At 46.1% G+C, this 22,265-nt stretch overlaps 1 protein-coding gene and 1 long non-coding RNA gene across 4 annotated transcripts in view; one reads left to right on the forward strand and one right to left on the reverse strand.

Moving 5' to 3' along the window:
* Window positions 1-14,804, forward strand: part of ABCB1 (ATP binding cassette subfamily B member 1) — a 196,536-nt gene extending 181,732 nt beyond the window's left edge. For all 3 annotated transcript variants that reach the window (XM_008261791.4, NM_001082159.1, XM_051852738.2), the window contains 5 exon segments: window positions 116-272; window positions 656-853; window positions 10,503-10,709; window positions 12,963-13,109; window positions 14,210-14,804. In XM_008261791.4, coding sequence (XP_008260013.2) covers window positions 116-272; window positions 656-853; window positions 10,503-10,709; window positions 12,963-13,109; window positions 14,210-14,416 — 916 coding nt within the window. In that variant the 3' untranslated portion in view covers window positions 14,417-14,804.
* LOC127492685 (uncharacterized) lies at window positions 1,385-13,596 on the reverse strand. Its single transcript, XR_007922389.2, has 2 exons — window positions 13,139-13,596; window positions 1,385-1,729 (listed from the first exon to the last, which is right to left on the reverse strand). It is a non-coding gene; the product is annotated as an uncharacterized lncRNA (long non-coding RNA).
* Window positions 14,805-22,265: the final 7,461 nt, after the last annotated feature.

Raw genomic sequence — 22,265 nt, forward strand, 5'->3', positions numbered from 1 at the left:
GACTCAAAAAGAAACATTTCTCACCTTTGTTTTATGATTATTTGAGGTTGCAGAAGCGTCAGTTTTCTAGTATTGCTGTCCTGACTGCGTGCGTGCTTTGCCTTTGTTTTCCCAGGGTCTTTTCAGCAGTCGTCTTTGGTGCCATGGCGGTCGGGCAGGTCAGCTCATTTGCCCCTGACTATGCCAAAGCCAAGATCTCAGCTTCCCACATCATCATGATCCTTGAGAAACTCCCAAAGATTGACAGCTACAGCACGGAGGGCCTCAAGCCAGTGAGTCTTTGTCAGCTATACCATCTGCTCCTGACACTTCAAGTATCCTAGGAGGGAATTTAATAAAATCTGCTTTTTTTTTTTTAACATGTTGATGATAAAATGAAATTTTTCTGTATCATGGGTTCATTCTGATAAGTATTAATATATATTATATATACATATATATGTGGATAGCTAGGTGTATACAAATATCCAGTACAGAGTTCCAGGGGGGCAGGAGTTCTTCCTACTTTATAAGCAAATCCTGTTAATCAGACTTCATTGTGTATGGATGTAATGTGAATGCACAGCCTTCTCACACCTGTTGCTAGAGGGGGTTGGCTATACAATGTGCTTTCAGTATTGCAAAATCAAAATTCCTGTCATTGTGCTCATTTTAGGGTACGTTGGAAGGTAATATGACCTTTAAGGATGTTGTGTTCAACTATCCCACCCGACCCGACATCCCAGTGCTGCAGGGGCTGAACCTGCAGGTGAAGAAGGGCCAGACGCTGGCCCTGGTGGGCCCCAGTGGCTGCGGCAAGAGCACCGTGGTGCAGCTCATTGAGCGGTTCTACGACCCCTTGGCCGGAACAGTGGTGAGCACCCTTTCTGAATTGGTTCTTTACAAGTATTTGATGGTCTGCATGCCATTGGTTTTCACACCTCTAAACAACGGCCCCGCTTAGGTCAGTTCTGAAAGCCTGGCTGTGCTCTCCGAGCTGCGTCATATGCCCTGGTCAGTGTCTCCAGCCTCTCCCTCAGCACTGCCCTTCTACTCTTCTTCGTGAGCAGCCTTTGTACTGCGCATCTCCCTTGCTGTAGGTGGATTTCAGCTTACATGAGAAGAGCCAGAGCAGGTGCCGGGAAAGACAAGTGAGGTGAAAGGCAAGGCTGGAAGTGTTCCGAGGAGGAGGGAAGTGCCAGTGAGAGCCGTCGGGAGCGGGGAAGATACAGAGGGCATCCAGATCAGAAAGGAGGGAGTCCATTTGTCGCTGTTCACAGACTGCATGCTCTTCTAGGTTAGAAAACCCCAAAGGTGTCACCAAAAAAATCAGTAAAACTAATAAGTGATTTAGCAAACTTGCAGGTCGTATACAAAATAGCATACAAAAATCAGTAGTGTTTCCTTTTTTTAATATTTATTTTATTTATTTGAGAGGCAGAATTAGAGAGAGGGAGAGACACAGAAGCCTTCCATCTGCTGGTCCACTCCCTAAATGGCCACAACATCCAGGGCTGGGCCTGGCCAAAGCCAAGAGCCAGGAGATTGATCCAGGTTTCCCACATGTGAGCAGGACTTGAGCCCTCTTCTGCTGCTTTCCCAGCACTTTAGCAGGGAGCTGGATTGGCAGTGGAGCAGCCGGAACTTGAACCAGCACCACTAAGGGATGCCTGCGTTGCAGGTGGTGGCTTAACCCATTAGGCCACATGCTGACCCCCTGTAGTGTTTCTGTATGCCAATAGTGAATTATCTAGGAAAAAAAAATCAAGAAAACAATATCATTTACAATAGCTACCCAAAACCCCCAACCTGGGAATAAATAAATTTAACGACATAAGTGAAAGATCTCTACAATAAAAACTTTTTTTTTAAGATTTTATTTATTTATTTGAGAGGTAGAGTTATAGACAGTGAGAGAGAGAGAGAGAGACAAAGGTCTTCCTTTCGTTGGTTTACTCCCTAAATGGCCACAATGGCCGGATCTGCGCCAGTCCGAAGCCAGGAGCCAGGTGCTTCCTCCAAGTCTCCCACGTGGGTGCAGGGGCATAAGGACTTGGGCCATCTTCTACTGCTTCCCCAGGCCATAGCAGAGAGCTAGAATGGAAGAGGAGCAGCCAGGACTAGAACTGACGCCCATATGGGATGCCAGCACCGCAGGTGGAGGATTAACCCACTGCGCCACGGTGCCAGCTCCTAATATGAAAACTGTAAAACACTGATGAGAGAATTGAAGATAACACAAAGAAATGGAAAACCACCCATGTTCATGGATTGGAGGAATCGATCTTTAAAATACCCATACTGTCCAAAGTGATAACACAGATTGAATGCATTCTCTATCAAAATACTAATGACATTTTTTCATAAAACTAGAAAAAGTCCTAAAATTTGTATGGAATCACAAAAAAAGTGCTAGTGGCCAAAGAATTCTTTAGGCAAAAGAATAAAACTATTGGCATTACACTACATGCCTTCAAAATACACCACAAAATGTAATCAAAACAGCCTAGTATTTTCATAAAACTAGACACAAAAACGTGTGGAGCAGACTAAGAACCTTGAAATAAACCCACATTTGCAACTGACTGATTTTTGAGAGAAATGCTAAGAGCATGCATCAGGGAAAGTACAGGCTCTTCAATAAGTGATGCTGGGTAAGCTGGATACCTGCATGTGGAGGAAAAAACTAAATCCCTCTCTCTCATGCAAAAAAAAAAAAATCAGCTCAAAATGGATTCAAAACCTAACTGTAAGGCTTAAAACTTGGGCCTGGCATTGTCTCAGAAAGGGTTAGGTCACTGCCTGCAATGCTGGCATCCCATATGAGCACTGGTTCGAGTCCCAGCTGCTCCACTTCTGATCTAGCTCCCTGTTAATGCACCTGGGAAAGGAGCAGAAGATGGCCCAAGTGCTTTTGCCCCTCCACCCACATGAGAAATCTAGATAGAATTCCTGGCCTGGCCATCTGGGGAATGCACCAGTGTGTAGAGAATCTCCCTCTCTCTTTGTCTCTGCAATTCTGCCTTTTAATTGAATAAATAAATCTTACAGAAAAAAAAAATGTAGAACTTTGAAACCACTAGAAGAAAACAGGAGAAATGTTTCAGGACATTAGAATTGGCAAGATTTTTTTTTTTGATCAGGTCCTAAAAGGACAGGAAACAAAATAAAAAATAGACAAGTGGGATTTCATCAAACTAACTTTTGCACAGCACAGGAAACAATCAGCAAAGTAAAGAGAGAACCCATGAAGAGGAAGAAAATATTTTGCAAACTGCATCTCATTAGGGGTTAGAAGCAAGAGTGTATAAGGAATTCAAACAACTCAATAGCATAAAAGTAAAAAAAAAAAAAAAAGCTGTTAAAATAACTTGGCAACATACCCAAGACATGTCTTAAAAGAAGACATACAAGTAGCTAACAGGTTTATGGAAAAATTCTCTGCATCACTAACCATCAAGGAAATAGAAATCAAGACCAAAACGAGGTGTGACTCAGCCTAGTTAAGTTGGCACTGTCAGAAAGACAGAAGACAGTGCCGATGAGGATGTGCAGCAAAGGGAACCCGTACACCCCATTGGTGGGAATAGAAGTTAATAGAGCCATTATGTAAAACTAAGGATGTTTGTCAGAAAGTTAAAAATAGAACTGCCGTATGATCCAGCAGTCCCACCACTGGATACATATCCCAGGGAAATGAAATCATTGTGTCAGACATTTGCATTCCTATGTTTATAACAGCATTATTCACAATAACCAAGAAATGGAAGGAGCATGTTACCGCATGGTGAATGGAAAAAGAAAATATAATATAGATACACAAAGAAATACTCTTCAGCGATAAAAACAAATGAACTCCTGTCATTTGCAGCAATGTGGATGAAACTGGCAGTCATTGAGTTAAGTGAAACAAGCCTAGTCCAGAAAGACAAATAGTGAAAGATCCCATGTGTGCAGTCTAGAAGTATTGATCTCATAGGAACTGAGAGTGGAATAGTGGTTATCAGAGGCTCAGTTGTTTAGGAAGGAGAGAGGGACAGGGAAAGATTGGCCAAGGGGTACCAAGTTATAGTGAGATAGGGAACCTGTGTTCCGGTGCTCTGTCACACTCTGTGACTGTAGATAATGATGCTGCACTGTAATATCTCATAAAAGCCACAAACAAATGATAAATATTTGAGAATATCGATAGGCTTACCCAACTATGAACATTACACAGTGTGTTCATGTATCAAAACATTACACACCATAGAAATTTTCTGTTAATATGTTTTATATAGATGATATTATATATTAATATATAAAATGTTATATATTTATGAAAAAAGGTGAAAGTGGTCAGTGGTGACAAATGGTGTCGAGAGATTGGGTGAGGTGGAGACTGAAATAACATAAAATAAACTGGTAGTTAATGGGCGATTTCTGACTTTTAAGTATTCTTGGGTAAGAGGGGATGGAAAAAGACAATTCAGCTTGGCTGAAGTATGGTTATGAGGTAGTGAGATCTACATGCATGGAGAAAACCAAGACAAAGTTGAAAGAAATGCACAGATGAGCAGGTTGGGTCGGGAGACATAGTGCAGGGAGCATCTCTGAGAGGGGAGACCTTGAGGACAAAGCCATTGATGGAGTGAGAGTACCGAACCATCCTCTAAGAGGAAAAAGTAAAAGGTTTAATAGTGGGGAGACCTTAAGGACAAAGCCATTGATGGAGTAAGAGCACTGAACCATCCTCTAGAATGGGCACCGGGTTCTAGTCCCAGTTGCCCCTCTTCCAGTCCAGCTCTCTGCTGTGGCCCAGGAGTGCAGTGGAGGATGGCCCAAGTGCTTGGCCCCTGCACCTGCATGGGAGACCAGGAGGAAGCACCTGGCTCCTGGCTTTGGATCGGTGTAGCTCCACCCGTAGCTTCCATTTGTGGGGTGAACCAAGGGAAGGAAGACCTTTCTCTCTGTCTCTCTCTCACTGTCTAACTCTGTCAAATAAAAAATTAAAAATTAAAAAAAAAATTTTAAAGTAAATAAAGAGTAGGGAGGAATGCCCTGTGGTGTTCTGATCTGAGCGTGAGTCAGAATTAGTGACTCAGCAGAACTTCAGAGTGCGTGTCCAGGGCTGTGTTAGCTTCAAGGGATGAGATGAGAGCCTTGAAGGGAGCAGTGTATTTAAATCATCATCATGGAGGATAGGATAAAAAAAAACTAGGAAAACAAAATTTAGAGCAAGAAATTTTCTCTATATGCACATTTAATTATTGGTTATACGGAGAGGTAGGATATTCAAAATACTTGAAGACTGGAATGGCAGAAACGGCCAGTGAGAACAGATGCCTCAGAACAGTCAGATGAATGCCCACTGGCTCCACGTGGACCCTGTTTGCATTAATGATTGAAATGAAGAGAATATTGTAGCCACAATCCCGGGCTCTTATTTTTTTCTTTTTAAGATTTTATTTATTTGAGAGGTAGAGTTACAGACAGTGAGAGGGAAAGACAGAAAGATCTTCTTTCCCTTGGTTCACTCCCCAAATGGCTGCAACGGCTGGAGCTGCGCCAATCCGAAGCCAGGAGCCAGGAGCTTCTTCCCGGTCTCCCAGCTGGGTTCAGGGACCCAAGCACTTAGGCCATTTTCTACTGCTTTCTCAGGCCATAGCAGAGAGCAGGATTGGAAGTGGAACAGCCAGGACTAGAACCAGTGCCCATATGGGATGCCTGCGCCACACATGGAGGATTAACCTACTGCGCCACTGCGCAGCCCCGATCCTGGGCTCTTTTTACTTCCCCAGAGTAACTCACATTCTTTGCTTGTATCTGAGGTCGGTTAGGCCTTCCTTCACTCAGTCTCTTCTTTAGTAGTTGTGTGAACTTTGTTCCTTGCCTTTACTTTCTTGTTTTATATTTTCTGTGAACTCTGATGGTGTGAACGCAGGACTCTCGAGAAAGTCCTTCCTGACAATCAAAATAATTAGAAGGGAAATGTTACCCTCAGACGCTGATTGTCTTCCACAGACTTTGACCACCAGTGTGTTGGAAGTTGTGAGGTCTGGTGTCTTTTCCCTCGAAGACTTTAACTGTGCTCGTGGGGGTTTTCTTTCACAAGTTAGAGAAGGGATCGGCGTAGAACAGGTCCTTCAGGGATAAGTAGCGTTTGTGTATGAGTGAGTAGTAGAGGTGGCGTTTGACTCAAGAAATAACAAGAGCTGTGGTTGACACTTGGTATGTTACCAGTACAGCAGCCAGGCTAGTTTGGCTGAAATAGGGAATTTAGATTGGAGATTCTCCAAAGTTTGCAGTTATAATCCAAGTAGGAAAGATACAGATCTCGCAGACCCTGAGTGCACCTATATCAGTTTCTGGTGGGAAAATCACTTGGTGATGACAAAGTACTGCACTTGAAAACAGTGACAGTCAATAACACAATAATTATACAAGAAGAAAGTAATTAATGATGACTTTGCGACTACCTGAACACAAGCAGAGCGTAATGAAAAGCATGCATAGTATCTGTTATAGTTTAGTGTGGAAAACAAAATCTGTTAAGGTATTTCAAGTACATAAGTAATGAAGGGGATCTGGTGCCTGCCCCAGAAGGCTGGCCCTGGACGCCACAACACAGCACTGCAGCTGGGATCCTGTGACCAGGAGGCTGCAGAAAATGATGCAAGCATCACACTGTTCCAAAACTTAGAGCTGCAGGGTGAGAGTCTGGCTGCTGCACAGACTCCTATCTGCTGAGCACTCGTGTTGGCTTACCAGTGCCACTACAGGCAAATGAGCTCTGCCTCCCAGATTCTACGCAGTGCACCCCACTGGCAGTACCTGACTTGCTGGGAAATGGCTTTTAGCCTTTTAGTCTCTTGATATGTGCATGGGCAGACAGAGAAAAATACAGAAGTGAATGCAGAGTACATAGGACAATTACCATGCCAGGGCAGCGCTGATAAAGCAGTGAAAACGAAGCATCCTCATCCTCATTTATTACAAGGACACCCATCAGCTGCTGCTCCCATGTTTGCACTGGAGCTTCGGACACTGCCAAGTGGTCTACAGCAACCAGAATTCTTAGCAGAGGTGTCCCCAGTACACTCTAGAAAAAATGTGCCAAGTTTTGTTTATGAATATCAAAGAGGGCCGGCGCCGCGGCTCACTAGGCTAATCCTCCGCCTTGTGGCGCCGGCACACCGGGTTCTAGTCCCGGTCGGGGCACCGGATTCTGTCCCGGTTGCCCCTCTTCCAGGCCAGCTCTCTGCTGTGGCCCAGGAGTGCAGTGGAGGATGGCCCAAGTGCTTGGGCCCTGCACCCCATGGGAGACCAGGAGAAGTACCTGGCTCCTGCCATCGGATCAGCGTGGTGCGCCGGCCGCAGCGCCAGCCGTGGCGGCCATTGGAGGGTGAACCAATGGCAAAAGGAAGACCTTTCTCTCTGTCTCTCTCTCTCACTGTCCACTCTGCCTGTCAATATATATATATATATCAAAGAAACTCTTCATGACTTAGGAGGTTACTACTAATTAGTACTTACTGCCATGTAAGAATGAGTGTGGATTCGATCCTCATTTGATCAAAAACACTGAAGAAAAGATCTATGCCTGAAGCCCACCTGAAGTTAGGAAGTTCTTAGAACTGTCAGTGGGTGAATCATACATTGAGGAGCAAATAGAGGGCAGCAGCTCTCAAAATTTGGTGTGTATTAGAACGGCCTAGAGAACCAGCCACCCTGGGGCCTGGCCTTTTTGTGTTATGATTTTCCCAGTAATCCTGATGCCAGCCCTAAGTTGGCATGGTGAATGTAAAGGGAGGTTGAGTAAGTTGTGGGGAGTCTTGAAAAATTAAGTTGCAGCACTGTGATAAGGGGAGTACCCAAGTTTTGTGGAACCTGAAGATCATGCAGTTAGAGATTCTACTTAGAAGACAATGCTTCCACTGCAAAATCAGGCACAAAGTGAATATTGACTGTAAATGATAAATGTCACAGCATAGTACCAGGACCTTCAATTATTCTGGTCCCCTTCCTTCTGAGGCAGTGTGCCATGAGTGTTCCCAAGGGAGCTTCCTGTGACGCTAGGGTGCACCTGCAGGTGAGGGCCCCTGGAGCTTCACCTTCATTGGCTTCACTGTTAAGTCACCTCTGGCTTGACGTTCTTCCTGACTTGTCTCTCCCCTCCTCGGCCTACCCCACACCCTGCAGTCAGAGTCCCTTACCGTCTTTCAAATACAGTTAGAAGCCTCTCGTCAATGCCTGGTTATAACCCAGCAGGTACCTGGACCAAGATGAGGGCGGTCCATTTCCTTATCTGTGGAATGGGGGTGAAGATCCTTGCTACCTCTGAGGGTCATGAAGATGAGCAAGGGAACAGAGTGAGGCTTGCTCACACCTGGTACCGAGCCTGCGGTATCACCGGTGCCTGGTGTTTTCATCTGTTACTGTTTCAGATTGTAGGCACACAGAAGAATACATATTTACAATTCGATTATGTGCACTAACTTAAGCAAGCCGTGGATTTACAGTCTCTGCTTGGCACAGGCAGCCATTTTAGTTGGGCCTCACATTATTCCTTACCAGTGCCTCTGCCTTCCCGACTGTGTTTTTCTTGAGGCCGGAATCTTTGGAGCAGTTTTCCCAGATTCCCTTGAGTTCGTGGTCTTCCCTCAGACCTCTGCACACTGGCCTTCTGAGCATAGTTTCTTTAAAGAAAGTACTCTCAGAGGTGGGGAGGAAGAGGTCCGGGGAGTTACCATATTCATTGTAGTAAAGAAGCTCATCGAAACTTGCTGGGGTCGTCGTTTGGATTTGCCTGGGATTGTGTTGGACAGTGTTTGTTTTTCTCACAGGTGTTGTCAACCTCCAAACTAAACAACAAACAAACAGCAACAGCAAAAGACCCAACCCTTTCTTTCCTCAGATTTCCATTTATCATGTAGAGTAGTCCATCTGTCGAGTTCTGTTGTTGAGCCACATCCTCGTCAAATTTGTGCCGCCTCTCTCCACCCCCTGTTTTACCTTCCCCCTTATTAACACTGTGAGGAAGCCTGGGGCATGTATGCCTGGAATAGTCTCCATGGCAACTATACTTGGTACCAATAAGGTCCTGGTCGTGCATTCCATCCCTGCATCTGTGGGCTTCGCGAGCATGAGCCACACTCCTGCAGCAAAGCTCCAGGCTCCCCAGGTGTGGCTCTCTCCAGGGCACCTGCATGTGGCTCAGTACACACTCACTACCACCACTGGAAAAGCTCCAGGCTGGGTCACTGGGTTCTTCTTCAGGGGGGATGAATGGCTTTTGCACTGTGCCAAGTGGGGTCTTATTTAGTCTTCAGTTCTGTGAGTTTAGGAATCAGCATTGTGCCCATTTTACCTACAAGGGAACAGAGTCAGAGAAGTTCCCCAGATGAGCAACTCCTGGTGGGTAGAGCAGCCACCCTCCCACTTTCACATCTCTTGTTGAGTGTATCTGGTTCCTCCAGCTCAGGTCAGAGCAGAAACCCAGCCTACAAATAAATGATGTGGTCCTAGTTGTCATTTGCTTCCTGGCCACTTTTCCTGTGCACAATTGAGATGTAAGCATAAGAATGCAGAGTACATCCCAGAAGTACCAGGTGTTGTGTTCGTTTCCTGAGGCTGCTATAGCCAGTTACCTCCGATCAGTGCCTTACAGCAGCGCTCACATCTGGTTGCAGTTCTGGCAGTCGGAAGTCCGAGGGAAGCCCAGCCGGCTCGACTGACGCTCAGCGGGGCTGCATTCCCTCCGGAGGCTCCAGGGTCCGTCTTCCTGTGGCCCCGTCCTCCATCCATCCACTGCTCTGATGCTCCGCCGCAGTTACAAAGCTAGTGGGAATACAGTGGGCCCACGAGGATCATCTTACTTAAGATCGTCTGGAGGAAGGTGTTTGGCACAGTGTTTAGATGCCGCCTGGACACCTGCGTCCCCTAGTGCAGTCTGGGTTCAAGCTCCAGCTCTGCTTCTGATTCCAGCTTCTGACCAGCATGCACCCTGCGAGGCAGCAGAGAGGACCTGAGTAGTTGGGTCCCTGTCGCCCACGTGGCAGATCCAGACTGAATTCCACCCTCCTGGCTTCGGCTTGCCCAGGTTCAGCCTCTTAGAGGCATTTGGGGATTGAACCAGTGAGTTTGAGATCAGTCTGTGTCTCGCTGCCTTTCAAATAAGGTGAAATAAATTTTAAACAATAGTAATGAAGTCATCTGATTAATAAAGCAATAAAGTCATCTGATTAATCCACTTGGCTCTGTGACCTGTTCACGGGTTCCAGGGGTTAAGGCACAGACGTCTTGGGGTTGGAGGGGCCTCATTCTGCCTGCCCCATGCACATATGAGCAGCCAGGGTTAAAACAGAGGAGACGTGACATCCTTGCAGCATGTGGTTGGACTGTCCCCCCTAAAAGCAACACTGACAAGAGCTCCCCTAGTCTCGCGGTAACGTGGCAGTTCTGGTGTGTGAAATAACACCGGTAGTGCTGCCAAGTTCAGGTTGTGCTGGTGCTGAGGTTGACCTGTGAACTCTTGTTTCCAGCTATTGGATGGCAAAGAAGTAAATCAACTGAATGTGCAGTGGCTGCGAGCCCATCTGGGAATTGTGTCCCAGGAGCCCATCCTGTTTGACTGCAGCATCGCCGAGAACATCGCCTATGGAGACAATAGCCGGGTGGTGTCCCAGGACGAGATCATTAAGGCAGCCAAAGAGGCCAACATCCACGCCTTCATCGACTCCTTGCCTGACGTAAGTCTCTCCCAGCGGCCCTGGCCTGTAGTTTAGTTTCTAAAGGTGATGAGAAATGACCCCCCCAAGCACACCCCCCGCCTGTGCATGGAACTGGCCATACCCCCTGTCTGGTGAGGCAGTACATCTGATCACCTGACTCTCCTTGTGAGGAGGGGGACGCAGTGCTAAACCCCTTCAGGTTTAAGAGAAAGGAATTTTGCACACCCAGGATCTCTGGGCTTGAGGCTCCACTCCACCAGCCTTAGCAAGAAGCATGGTGTCCAAGAGGTCCTGTGTCTAGGGCCAAGTGCACGGCCTGCCAGTGGCGTCTGGGTCTCTGCCTGTGGGCATGCTGGTTCTGGCTCTGCCCGGGCAGCAGGCGTGTCTTTTCCTTTGGCCTCAAGCCTTGCTCTGTGAGGTCGATCCAGGCCAGAGAGCCCCTCTCAGAGGAGCTGAGCCACAGCCGTGTGGTACCAGGCAGTCTTCCCATCGTACATCTCACAGGCCCCAAGCTCTGCATGGAGGGTCAGGAGTTGGAAGCTGCTGTGGGACTCCCTGTCCTGTAGGTGCCCCCTGAAAGTTAGGTAAATCAGGTTTCTCCCCATCCTGGAGCCCTGGATCCTTTAACTTGAAGTGCATTTCACCCTGGCTGGCCCAACTCGCCCATCATCACCGCTGTGGGGAAAGCAAAGCTCAGTAGCCTCAAACCAGCTGGGAAAACTGTCCCCCAGGGGACTGAGCACCCCCAGGACCCCATTTCTTGAGATTTCTGCTCTCCTGCAGGCCCCAGGTGGGAGGCCTCACTCCCTCCTCTTGGGTTAACACCAGCCCAGCTGGGTAATTGACCCTTCTCAGAGCACGAATGTTTGAAACACTATGGCCTTGTTGCCTTTGCTGCTGAGTCAGTGGTACTCAGGTCTGGAGCCTGGAGCAGCATCACCGGGCACTTGTTCAGAAGGCAGATTTGTGCCCCACTCAGACCTGCTGAGTGGGGACCGTGGCAGGTGGAGTCCAGCAGTCTGTTCTGATGGCACTGTTGGCCCTGATCAGGCTTGAGTTGGAGGAACGCCACACGTGCACAGAGCGACCATTACATCTCCTGCTAAGTGCCTCTTGTCCCTCTGTGCCCGGGCTCATGGAGACAGGCTTCTCTTCCCCTGTGTGCAGCCTGGAGAGAGCAGAGCCCCTGGGTTGTTGCCATTTCCAGATGCACTGCCCCGTAGTAGGACTAGCCCCGCCTGCAGGAAGCTGCTTTTGTTAGCACCTCCCTGCTCTGTCAGCCACGCCAGGATCCCTATCCATCGTGCGACCTGGCCACCCTCCCACACCCACACGGTACCCACTCTAGTGCCCCGGCCTTCTGATGCAGCTCTGCTCTGGGGTGCACCCTGTGCTATGCAGCTGGTTCCTCACCTGGAATCTCCTCATTCTGTCCATGAGGGAGACCTTGGTCCCAGCGCCATGGAACCAGACAGACCAGATACAGCAGATCGGGGCAGGGTACTGTGTGGAACTTGAGTGCCCTGGGTCGGACTCTGGGAGTGAGACTCAGTGCAGCACGTTTTAGCTTGATTAAAACTCCAGCCAGGCAGGGGCCCGGCAGCCGTAAGCTACTGCTGTTTTCTGTTAAACGCTCTGCCGTGCCCTACTTCTACCCACTTTTCCTGACCTTTAACTCTTGTCCCTGTCGTCATGTGGACTGGTTAGTGACAGTTAACTCTTGTGGCAAATAGTCTGTCAAGAATTTTGGAAGAACTCTAAATTTTGAGTAAAAGGCAATGGGAATTTAAATTTTCAAAGTGGAATTCCTTATCTGGGCATTGGAGATAGTTTTATACCAACAGGTACCCAAGGCAGCAGCCTCGGAAGGGCTCACTGTAAAATTATGCAGCGTGCTTGCGCCACCTGCTGGTTGCAAATTTTCTTCTGTAGAGCCTGTGCAAGTCAAATGTCTTTCTGCTAATCTTCCTCTCAAATATAGCAAAACCAGAAGATGGAAAATAATAGCATTGCAACAGTGTTCTTCCTCATAAGAATGCTGGAGTTTTTACAATGAAACATAATTTTAAGTCTCAAATATCCGTTTTCAAAAACATGTTAAACCTGTCATTTAGAGCTATTATTTGGTTGGTTAACTCTCCATGAACCAGTTCTTAGTTTCTGCACCAGGATATTTTTGTGTGCATGGAAATGGTTGTCACATTTTCTGTAAGTGAACTGTGAGGACTTTGTTATGGGTTGCACTTTCATAATCCCAAACCCTGTGCACAGAAATACAACACCAGGGTGGGAGACAAGGGAACCCAGCTCTCCGGCGGCCAGAAGCAGCGGATTGCCATCGCCCGCGCCCTCGTGCGGCAGCCGCACATCCTGCTTCTGGACGAAGCCACGTCGGCTCTGGATACAGAAAGTGAGAAGGTAAGAGTTTAGAGTGGGCTCCTTCCTACCTGTCAGCCATCCTTGGAAGGCTTGCACTGATGCTTTCATCATGGGAGAGGAGGAGGCTGAGACAGCGATGTTGATAGTTAGGTCCGCTTCCATGGCGTTTAAATGCTGTCTGTAACTTACCGCAGGCAGCAAGGACGCCCCGGGGCATGGTAGTCTTCCTTCAGGTCCCTTGGGAAGGGCGACTCTGCATGACGTGGTACTGACCCCAGCAGCAGTGCTCAACGGCGCCTCTCCCCTTATGTGGGCAGCGTCTCCTTAGCAACTGTGTGAAAAAGTGGGAGGCTCAGGAGAGGTTAAAGTCAGACTGCTCCTTAAGGTGAATATTGTAATCATTTTCAGTTTGAGACAAGGTTAGGAATTCAGCTCTCTGAGAGACAAACTGATTATCAGATGCTTCCTGTCTTTAAAATAGGACAGTTTAGGGAAGCTGTGTTCGGCTTTGCTCAGACTTCCTGAATTTGCTGCAAACAGGATTTGAGGGCTGCTGACCCGGATGCTGTGTGGCGGGGCGTGTGGGCTAATGTTTTTAATCATGGGTGGATTGTGTTGAATGCACAGATAACTGTTGATGTAGAACCAATCCCAGCTGGGGCTGAGTGATCTTTTTTCTTTCTTTTTAAAAGATTTTTATTTATTTGAAAGAGTTAGAGAGAGGGAGAGACAGTGATCTGCTGTCTGCTGGTTCACGCCCATGCTTCCCACAGGAGCCAGGGGCTTCAGTCCGGTCTCTCACAGAGGTGCAGGGCCCCAAGCACTCAGGCCATCTTCTGCTGCTTTCCCAGGCACTTTAGCAGGGAGCAGGGTTGGAAGTAGAGCAGCTGGGACATGAACTGGTGTCCACATGGGATGCTGGTGTCACAGGTGGCGGCCTTACCTGCTGCGCCACAACGCTTGCCCTCAGTGACCTTCTGATGTGACAGGTCCCTGACTTTGTACAATCTGTTACGTTTCACTGACCCCATTGTGAAAGAATCTGTGAGATGCTGGAGAAATTGTGGGGCTTGCTCAGGAGGAGGAATTGGAGAACAGGGCTGCTGTTACTGGGATTCATCTGTGCGGTCATTGAACAGGTGGTCCAAGAAGCCCTGGACAAGGCCCGGGAGGGCCGCACCTGCGTCGTGATCGCGCACCGCCTGTCCACCATCCAGAATGCAGACATGATAGTGGTGTTCCAAAACGGCAGAGTCAAAGAGTGCGGCACTCACCACCAGCTGCTGGCACAGAAAGGCATCTACTTCTCCATGGTCAGTGTCCAGGCTGGAGCAAAGCGCCAGTGAACTGTGGCCATGGGAGATGGGAGATACTTGTTAATATTTGTGTTAAATATGGCATCTAATGGAAGTTAAAGAGTCCACACCTACTGGATTACATAGAGTTACCTGCTTATCATTTCCTACCAAGAGCAAAGTAAGCCCGTCAGAGTCCTCAGAGATGTCGTCGTCAAAGGAACAGGAGGAGAGAGATTGTCAGGTGGGGCAGAGTGGCTTAATTACACTGTAAAATTTATAAAAATTCAAAGTAGATTTTTTTTCAATAAAGTATGTAATTTTGTTTATATTTTCTCATTTGGACTGTAACTGTTGCTCAAAGATTAAGAAAGTAGTTAAAAATATCAAACTGTTTGCGTAAAGTGCCTATAATAAAACTAAATTTTCTGTTACTGGAGTCATCGTGTCCAAATTGCCTAAGAGTGTACAGTATCTTCTTCCAGTTGCAATATTGTAGATGATTTCTGCCTAACAAAAAGATTCTTTAGGGCACACATTGGTTTTTGTGGGAAAGCCTAAGCCGGGTAAGTGGTTCCTATGCTCTGTGTATTTCACGTGGGTCGTGTTTCATGAACTCCCACCCCACCGGTTCGTGTTTTCCACGTTACAATGGCTGCATGGATCCACACAGATCAGGCGTTGGGGAGGTGGAGTGAGGGCCCTCGGCAGAGGGTGCTCCAGTGTCCTCAGGGACTGATGCCTGCGTGTGTCGCTCAGATGCACTTCAAACATTTCATATTGCACTTTCTGTTCTTTCACTTTTAGACAGTTCGTTACTCTTCTCTGCTTGATCATGAACACTTTTCCCAATTAGTGATCTTCTCCAAAGTTGATCCTCATGATTTTCAGATTTGGGAAATTTACTATGCATATGAACACCTCATGATAAACCTGATGGAAAAATAGAAGATATCACAAAGACTGCTCTTGTAGAAACAAGATTAAAAGTCACAAGCTAGGAGTCATATTTGTCACATTTATTATAAACTATTAGAGCCTTTAATATATACTGAACTTCTAAAAAGATAAAAGCATCACCTCCAAGAAAAAAATGAACAAAAGCTATGATCAGATAATTCTCAAATAAAAAATGCCTGAGAAAAAAAGTATACGATTTCAGTCATCAGAAAAAATGTCCTTTGGGCGGGCACTTCAGTGGTTAAGACTCTGGTTAAAGTGCCTGAGTCCTGTATTGGAGCTCATGCGTTCAGATCCCCGTTCCAGTTTCTGATGCATTCCCTGGGGTGCAGCAGTGAGCAACAGTTGTGTCCTTGCCACTCAGATCGGAGACCTAGATGGACTTTGTGAGCTTCTGGGGAGTGACTTGGTGAACGAGAGCTCTCCCTCAAATAAATATAAATGAAAAAGGAGAAGCTTCAGTGAAGATTAAAACAAAATGCCCTCTTTGATAGCAGCTTGACAGTGAATGAGAAGCAATGAATTCTGGTATGATGCCACTTATTAGTTGACTTGGTCGTGGGTACAAACTATGTTGATCATTATTTGACAGGATAGTGTATGTGACAAACTTTAAAAATGCATATCCCTTAAGACCGCAATTCCAAATATTGAAATTTAGAGATTTGTAAAAAGGTGCTTTGTTGTAGCTTTGCTTACAGTATTAAAAATGGGGAAGATCTAAATATTTATCATTAAGATGATCCATTACATTTTAGTGCATTCTGAAAAGCCCATGAGAACATTTCAGGCATGGAAAGCCGAAACACTGTGGCAAAAAATGTCCTACATGAAGGATCTCTGTGAGTGAGACCCCAGTGGAAAGAAGTGGCCATCAAAGATGTACTTGGGGCTTGTGCTGTGGCTCATTTGGCTAATCCTCTGCCTGCGGCGCCGGCATCACATATGAGTGCCGGGTTCTAGTCCTGGTTGGGGCGCCGGATTCTGTCCCGGTTGCTCCTCTTCCAGTCCAGCTCTCTGCTGTGGCCCAGGAGGGCAGTGGAGGATGGCCCAAGTTCTTGGGCCCTGCACTCACATGGGAGACCAGGAGGAAGCACCTGGCTCCTGACTTTGGATCGGCGCGGCACCATTGGTCTCGGCCATTTGGGGAGTGAACCAATGGAAAGAAGACCTTTCTCTCTGTCTCTCTCACTGTCTATAACTCTACCTATCAAAAAAAAAAAAAAAAAAAAGATGTACTTTTTCTCTGGAGGGAGGAGAGAACTTCACTTTGCTTATGGCCTTGTCTAAATACCGACAGAGTTTGTGATTCAGAAGGCTTCTATAGCTAGGCAGCTCATGTCAAGAGCCTGGAGTGATCACTGACGTCATATGTAAGAGAATTAATTGTTAAATTAACAACAGGAGTCACTGTGCACTTCCCATAGAGAACTTCTGTCCTCAGTGAGTTGTATTATGAGAATCTACTATAAAACTTGTTCTCAATTTGCGTGTGTGTGTGCAAATTGTTGAAATTTTTAATTAGTATAGAATTGGTCTTCTGTGTATAAAGTTAATTGAAAATGAATCTTAATGGAGAATGGGAGAGGGAGGAGGAGGTGGGGTGGGAGGGTGGATACAGTGGGAAGAATCACTATATTCCTAAAGTTGTACTTATGAAATCTGCACTCCTTAAATAAAAGGTTTCTTTGGGAAAAAAATAAATTTTGGTGCATTTGCAAAATAGAATAGTATATAATTATTTAAAATGAAATCAAAGAATATTACCAAAGCAGATAATTTTGTATAAAGAAACATCAGATACCAGATGGCTTAAATGATATGGTAGCTTTCTTGATAATACATACTTTTTTTTATGTATGTAAAACTACGTGTCAGGGACACTCAGATATACCAGAGACTGAGTTTGTTTCCTAAGTTTTCAGATTTGTTTTTTTAATTTTTAATATGTTAAAAAGTATGCTTATTTTAGAAAATTTAAATAAATGTATACATTAGAAGCATAAAACCATGTCAGTGTTGGTTTCACTTACCAAAAATGAAAATGTTTTTATTTAACTTTTTGTATATCTGCTAATAATTTTTTTAATCTTACTTTTTAAATTGATTTTTAACTAACATAAAAACTGCTCTTATGGGGTACCATGGGATGTCTCCATCTGTGTACACATTGCATAATGTAAATGAGGATAAACATACCTATCTCCTCCAACATTTATCATTTCTTTAGGGTAAAATCATTCCAGATTCCTTTTTCTTTAGAAAAATACACAGTATATTTTCAGTATCTCTAGTCACTGTGTTTCTGTTTTCTAACTGTATCTTAGCACCCATTCATTGAAATTTCCCCATACCGCCCTACCCACTAACTACCCCCAGCCTCTGTTAATTGCTGTTTTTCGGTTTCTGTGAGATCAGCGTTTTTAGAGCCTCCATCCTGCAGGCTGTACTTATTGACATTCCCGCCAGTGCTGTGCTTGGGGTCCCTCTCTCCTCATCCTCGCCTGCACTTGTTACCTTTTGTCTTTGATGATGGCTAGTCTACCTGGGATGATTGACATCTGAAGGCTTTGACTTGCATTTCCTGGATGGATAGTGATGCTGAACATTTTGCCTCATATCTGCCGGCCATTTGCGTGTGTTCCTTTAAGAAGTATCTGTTGAGGTCTGCCTATTTCTAATTGGATTATTTGTTTCTTATCTGTTGAGTTCTTTGGATTTTTTATGTATTCTGTGTATTAACCCCTTGTCAGATTCACTCTTTATAAATTATTTCTCTCATTCTGTAGCTTGACTCTCCACTCTGTCAGTTGTTTCCTTTGCTGTGCACACGTTTTTTAAGTTTGGTGAATCCCATTTGTCTATTTTCATGTTTGTTTCCTGTGCTTTTAGAGTCTGATCAAAAAAATTCTTGCCCATCCACTGTCCTAAAGCATTTCCACTGTAGTTTATTCTAGTTGTTTCTTAGTTTCTAGTTTCAGATTTAGGTCTTTCATCCATGTTGAGATGATTTTGGTACTTTGTTAGAGTAGCCTGATTTCATTCTTCTGCATGTGAATACTCGAGTTTACTTCTAGAGTATTTATGTTGTTCCTTTGGTCTGTGTGTCTGTTTTTATGCCAATATCATGCTGCTTTAACTATTGCAGCTTTGTAGTATATTTTAAAGTCAGGTAGCATAATGTCTCCTGCTTTGTTCTCTCTACTTGGGATTGCTATGTTGCCTTTGCGGCTCAAGACAGAATTCACCCTTTTATTTTCTAGTTGTGTTTAGAATGTCTTTGGTATTTTGATAAGGATTGCATTGGATTTGTAAACCACTTTGGATAGTATTGACATTTTAATTATATTAATTCTTCCAATCCGTGAGCATGGAATATCTTTCCATTTCATAGTGTCCTCTTCAATTTCTTTCAACAGTGTTTTTATAGTTTTCATTACAGAAATCAGGGTACTTCCTTTACGTTTTACTTGGAAAAACTGTTCTTAGATATCTGTGAAAGGCATCGTTAAGCTCTCTGGTTTCTTTTACATTGACATTCCAGTTGCTTCTGTAGGCTGTTCTTGTGGACTCTGGCTGAGCTGTGTTTCCCTCTGTGTTGTTTTTCTCTGGCTGGGACCACATGGAAGTGAAACTCAGAACCTTCTGGTTTTGCTGCGTGAATGCATGGCTACGCTGTGATGACCTTAGCTTCAAGGGCTGCAAGATGGGATGCTGTCCTTAATGCTATGTATTTTCTCTAAATTTTCCTCATAGGGTCAGTTATCACATTCAGCTAGTAAATTCAAGCACAAAAAACCATTTTAGGGGCCAGCCATGTGGTATAGTGGATTAAGCTGCTACCTGAGGCACCAGCATCCCCTGTGGGTGCCAGTTCAAGTCCCAGCTGCTCCACTTCCAATCCAGCTCCCTGCTAATCACCTAGGAAAGCGGCAGATGATGGCCCAAGTGATTGGGCCCCTGTGGGGTTTCCCCGTGGGAAACCCAGAAGAAGCTCCTGATTCCTGGCTTTGGGCCAGTCCCACCCCAATGGTTGCAGCCATTTGGAGAGTGAACCAGTGGGTAGAACATCTCTGTAACTCTGCATTTGAAATAATCTTTTAAAGATTTTTTCGTGCAAAAGAGGTCTTCAAAGACATGCACACCATTATTTTTAGCACTCAGAGTTATTCCGATGGAAATAGAGGTAGCAGTGCTTGAGTTTGATAAACATTTTGAGGGCACAATTAAAAGACTTACACAGAGGCTGGTGTTTAGCGTAGGTGTTAAGACAATGGTTGAGATGCCTGAATCCCACATCACAGTACTTGGGCTTGATTCCTGGCTCTGGCTCCTGACTCCAGCTTCCTGCTACTGCAGATCCTGGGAGGCAACAGTGACGACTCAATTAATTGGGTCCCTGGCACCCACATGGGAGACCTGGACTGAGGTTCCGGCTCCCAGATTTGGCTTTGTTGAAGCCTGGCTATTGTGGACATCTGAGGTGTCACCAGCCACTGGGACATTTTTCTCTCTCTCTTACTCTCAGTCTGTCTCTGTCTCTTTGCCTCTCAAATTAAAAAATAAACTAATATAGAGGTGAAAAGTATTTAAATACCAAACTGTGTAGCATGTCATGGCTAGCAGTTAAACTGTTGTGGCAGGAATAAGCCTAGTGAAGAGCCTGCCAGGTGAGCAGAGGGTATGTGGCTGTCAGGCTGGGTTTCATGGTCCCATGTGTGGTCTCAGCTGTGTTCCATGTTTTATGAGAGCTAGATGATGCTGTGTCTATCTTGGTGTCTCCCAAGGCCTGGAAACAGGGTTCTACAATGTAGTAGGCAGTCACTAATGTGGGTGAAGTAAACGTGGGGATTTGGGGAGTTAGCAAATGTAGGGGGGGATACATAGGGTGCAGCATAGAGGGTTTACGTAGTGGTAACTAGTGAGAATGCCAGGCAGAGGAGTTCAGGTTTGATGGGAGAGAAAAGGAGCAGATAGGCTGAGTCTGAATGGAAGTGTGGTTGACCAAAGTACTGGTGGCAGGAGGGGTCAGAACGGGAGAGTGTCGTGAGTAGAACAAGAGGCCCCCAAAATGGTATATCCACGTCCTCATCCTAGAACCTGTGGTTGCAATCTTACTTGGAAAAGGGAGTCTTTGCAGATAGAATTTAATTACAGATACTGTGATGAGATCATCCTGGTTTATCTGGCAGGGTCCTAAACCCAATGCCCCGTGTCCTCATTCAAGTGAGGCAGAGGGCTGGGCGTTCGGAGCAGCGGTTGAGGTGCTTAGGATGCCTGCACCCCATAGCGGAGTGTCTGGCTTCAAGACCCAACTTCTCTGCCTCTCTTCCGGCTTTCTGCTAACACGCTCTGGGAGGGGACAGATGATGGCTCAGGTGGTTGGGTCCCTGCCACCCATATCGGAGATGTGGATTGAGTTCTGGGCTCTTGGCTTGGTTCAGACATGGCTGTTGCAGAAATTTGGTGAGTATCAGCATATGGAAGCGCTCTGTTTATCTGCCTTTCAAATAAACACAAATGTAAAGAATCAGAGGAGTATGGAACACAGGGGATGAGGAGGCCGTGGATCAGGGGAGCAGAGACCCAAGTGATGCAGCCCCAAGCAAGGGAATGCCGGCAGCCACCACTAGGTGGTGTTGTATCCCCTGGCGCCCATGACTGGAGTGCAGCCCTGTGGGGCTTTGGTTTTCTGGCCTCTGAAACTGTGGGAAGGTACGTTTCTGTTGTTTGAAGTTACGTTTATGGTAATTGGTCACAACAGCCCAGGAACCAACACCAGCCTCAGATCATGGAAGGTAAAGGAAAAACTTTTGTTGAAAAGCCAGCACACAAGCAGTGAGGGCCGTGGTGCTGGGTTGGACTGCTGAGCAGAGTGGAGTAGTGGCTGTGAGGACCTCCATAAGCTGGAGGTGGCAGGTGGACGGGAGGGAAGCCTGGGCCAACACTGTGGCGTGGACAGGGATGAGGAGCTCTTGGAGGAGGAGGGTGTGCTCATGGGGTGTGCAGGTGACGGCACAGCAGGAGGGGTTTGAGACGTGGCTCTCCAGGTGCGGACCAAACCCACACGTCCCCAGCTGTGCTGTTTGTGGACTTGAATCCTTTCCTAGCCACGGCTTCTTTATTTCCCTTCTTCCACCCCAGCTCTGCCCAGTGCTGCTGGCCCTTCCATTCAGTTCAACAGCAGCCTCTAGCTTGGGGCCAACGTGTGGGTCCATCTGCTTTGCTGCACAGGCAGCCATTTGTCCCCAGGTCTCAGTAAGAAGTCTCTCTCTTCAGTCCATGCTTTCCCACAACCTGGTTTTTGAGACCTCTGCCTCCGGTTTGAGAGCCCTGTGCGGGGAGGACTGTGTGGCTGCTTCCCAGCATGCTGCGTGCCCCAAAGTCCTTGGCACGTAGTAGAGGCTCCGTGCACGTCTGTTCTTTTGCCAAGTGTTTGATCCAGTGTCTGCTTTCCTCTGCGTCAGTTTGGTGTTCAGCACAAATTAACATAAAAAAATCCATTGTTAATAGTAGCTCAATTAAGGAGGTTCCTTTCCTGTAATCCAGCCTTACCCAACATGCAAAACCAAAGAGGAGAAAACCATGTGTGAATGGTGTCCATTGTTCTGTAAAAGACAAGAAGCTCTTATAATTTATTTTGAAGGAATTGGAGAAGTGTGGTAACAATATTGAGCCAGTGTCCATGTCCTGGGCTTGATTTTTGAACCAGTGACTACATGTTGTCATGGGTGGAAGCTGGGTCCAACGTCACAGGATCCTATGTGAGATTTTTGCGACTTCCTGTGGGTTTCTAATTATCTCAGGTTTTTAAAAGGTTGAGAAAGAGAAATGGGAAAACAGATGGTTAAACTTTTAAAATTTGCTGCCTTTAACAATCGATGGAGCTGGATTCTGGAAAGTGAGCAAGAGCGAGGCAGGCAGTGGGAGCGTTGAGGGA

This window comes from Oryctolagus cuniculus, chromosome 16 (assembly GCF_964237555.1).
Source record: "Oryctolagus cuniculus chromosome 16, mOryCun1.1, whole genome shotgun sequence".
NCBI lineage: Eukaryota > Metazoa > Chordata > Mammalia > Lagomorpha > Leporidae > Oryctolagus > Oryctolagus cuniculus.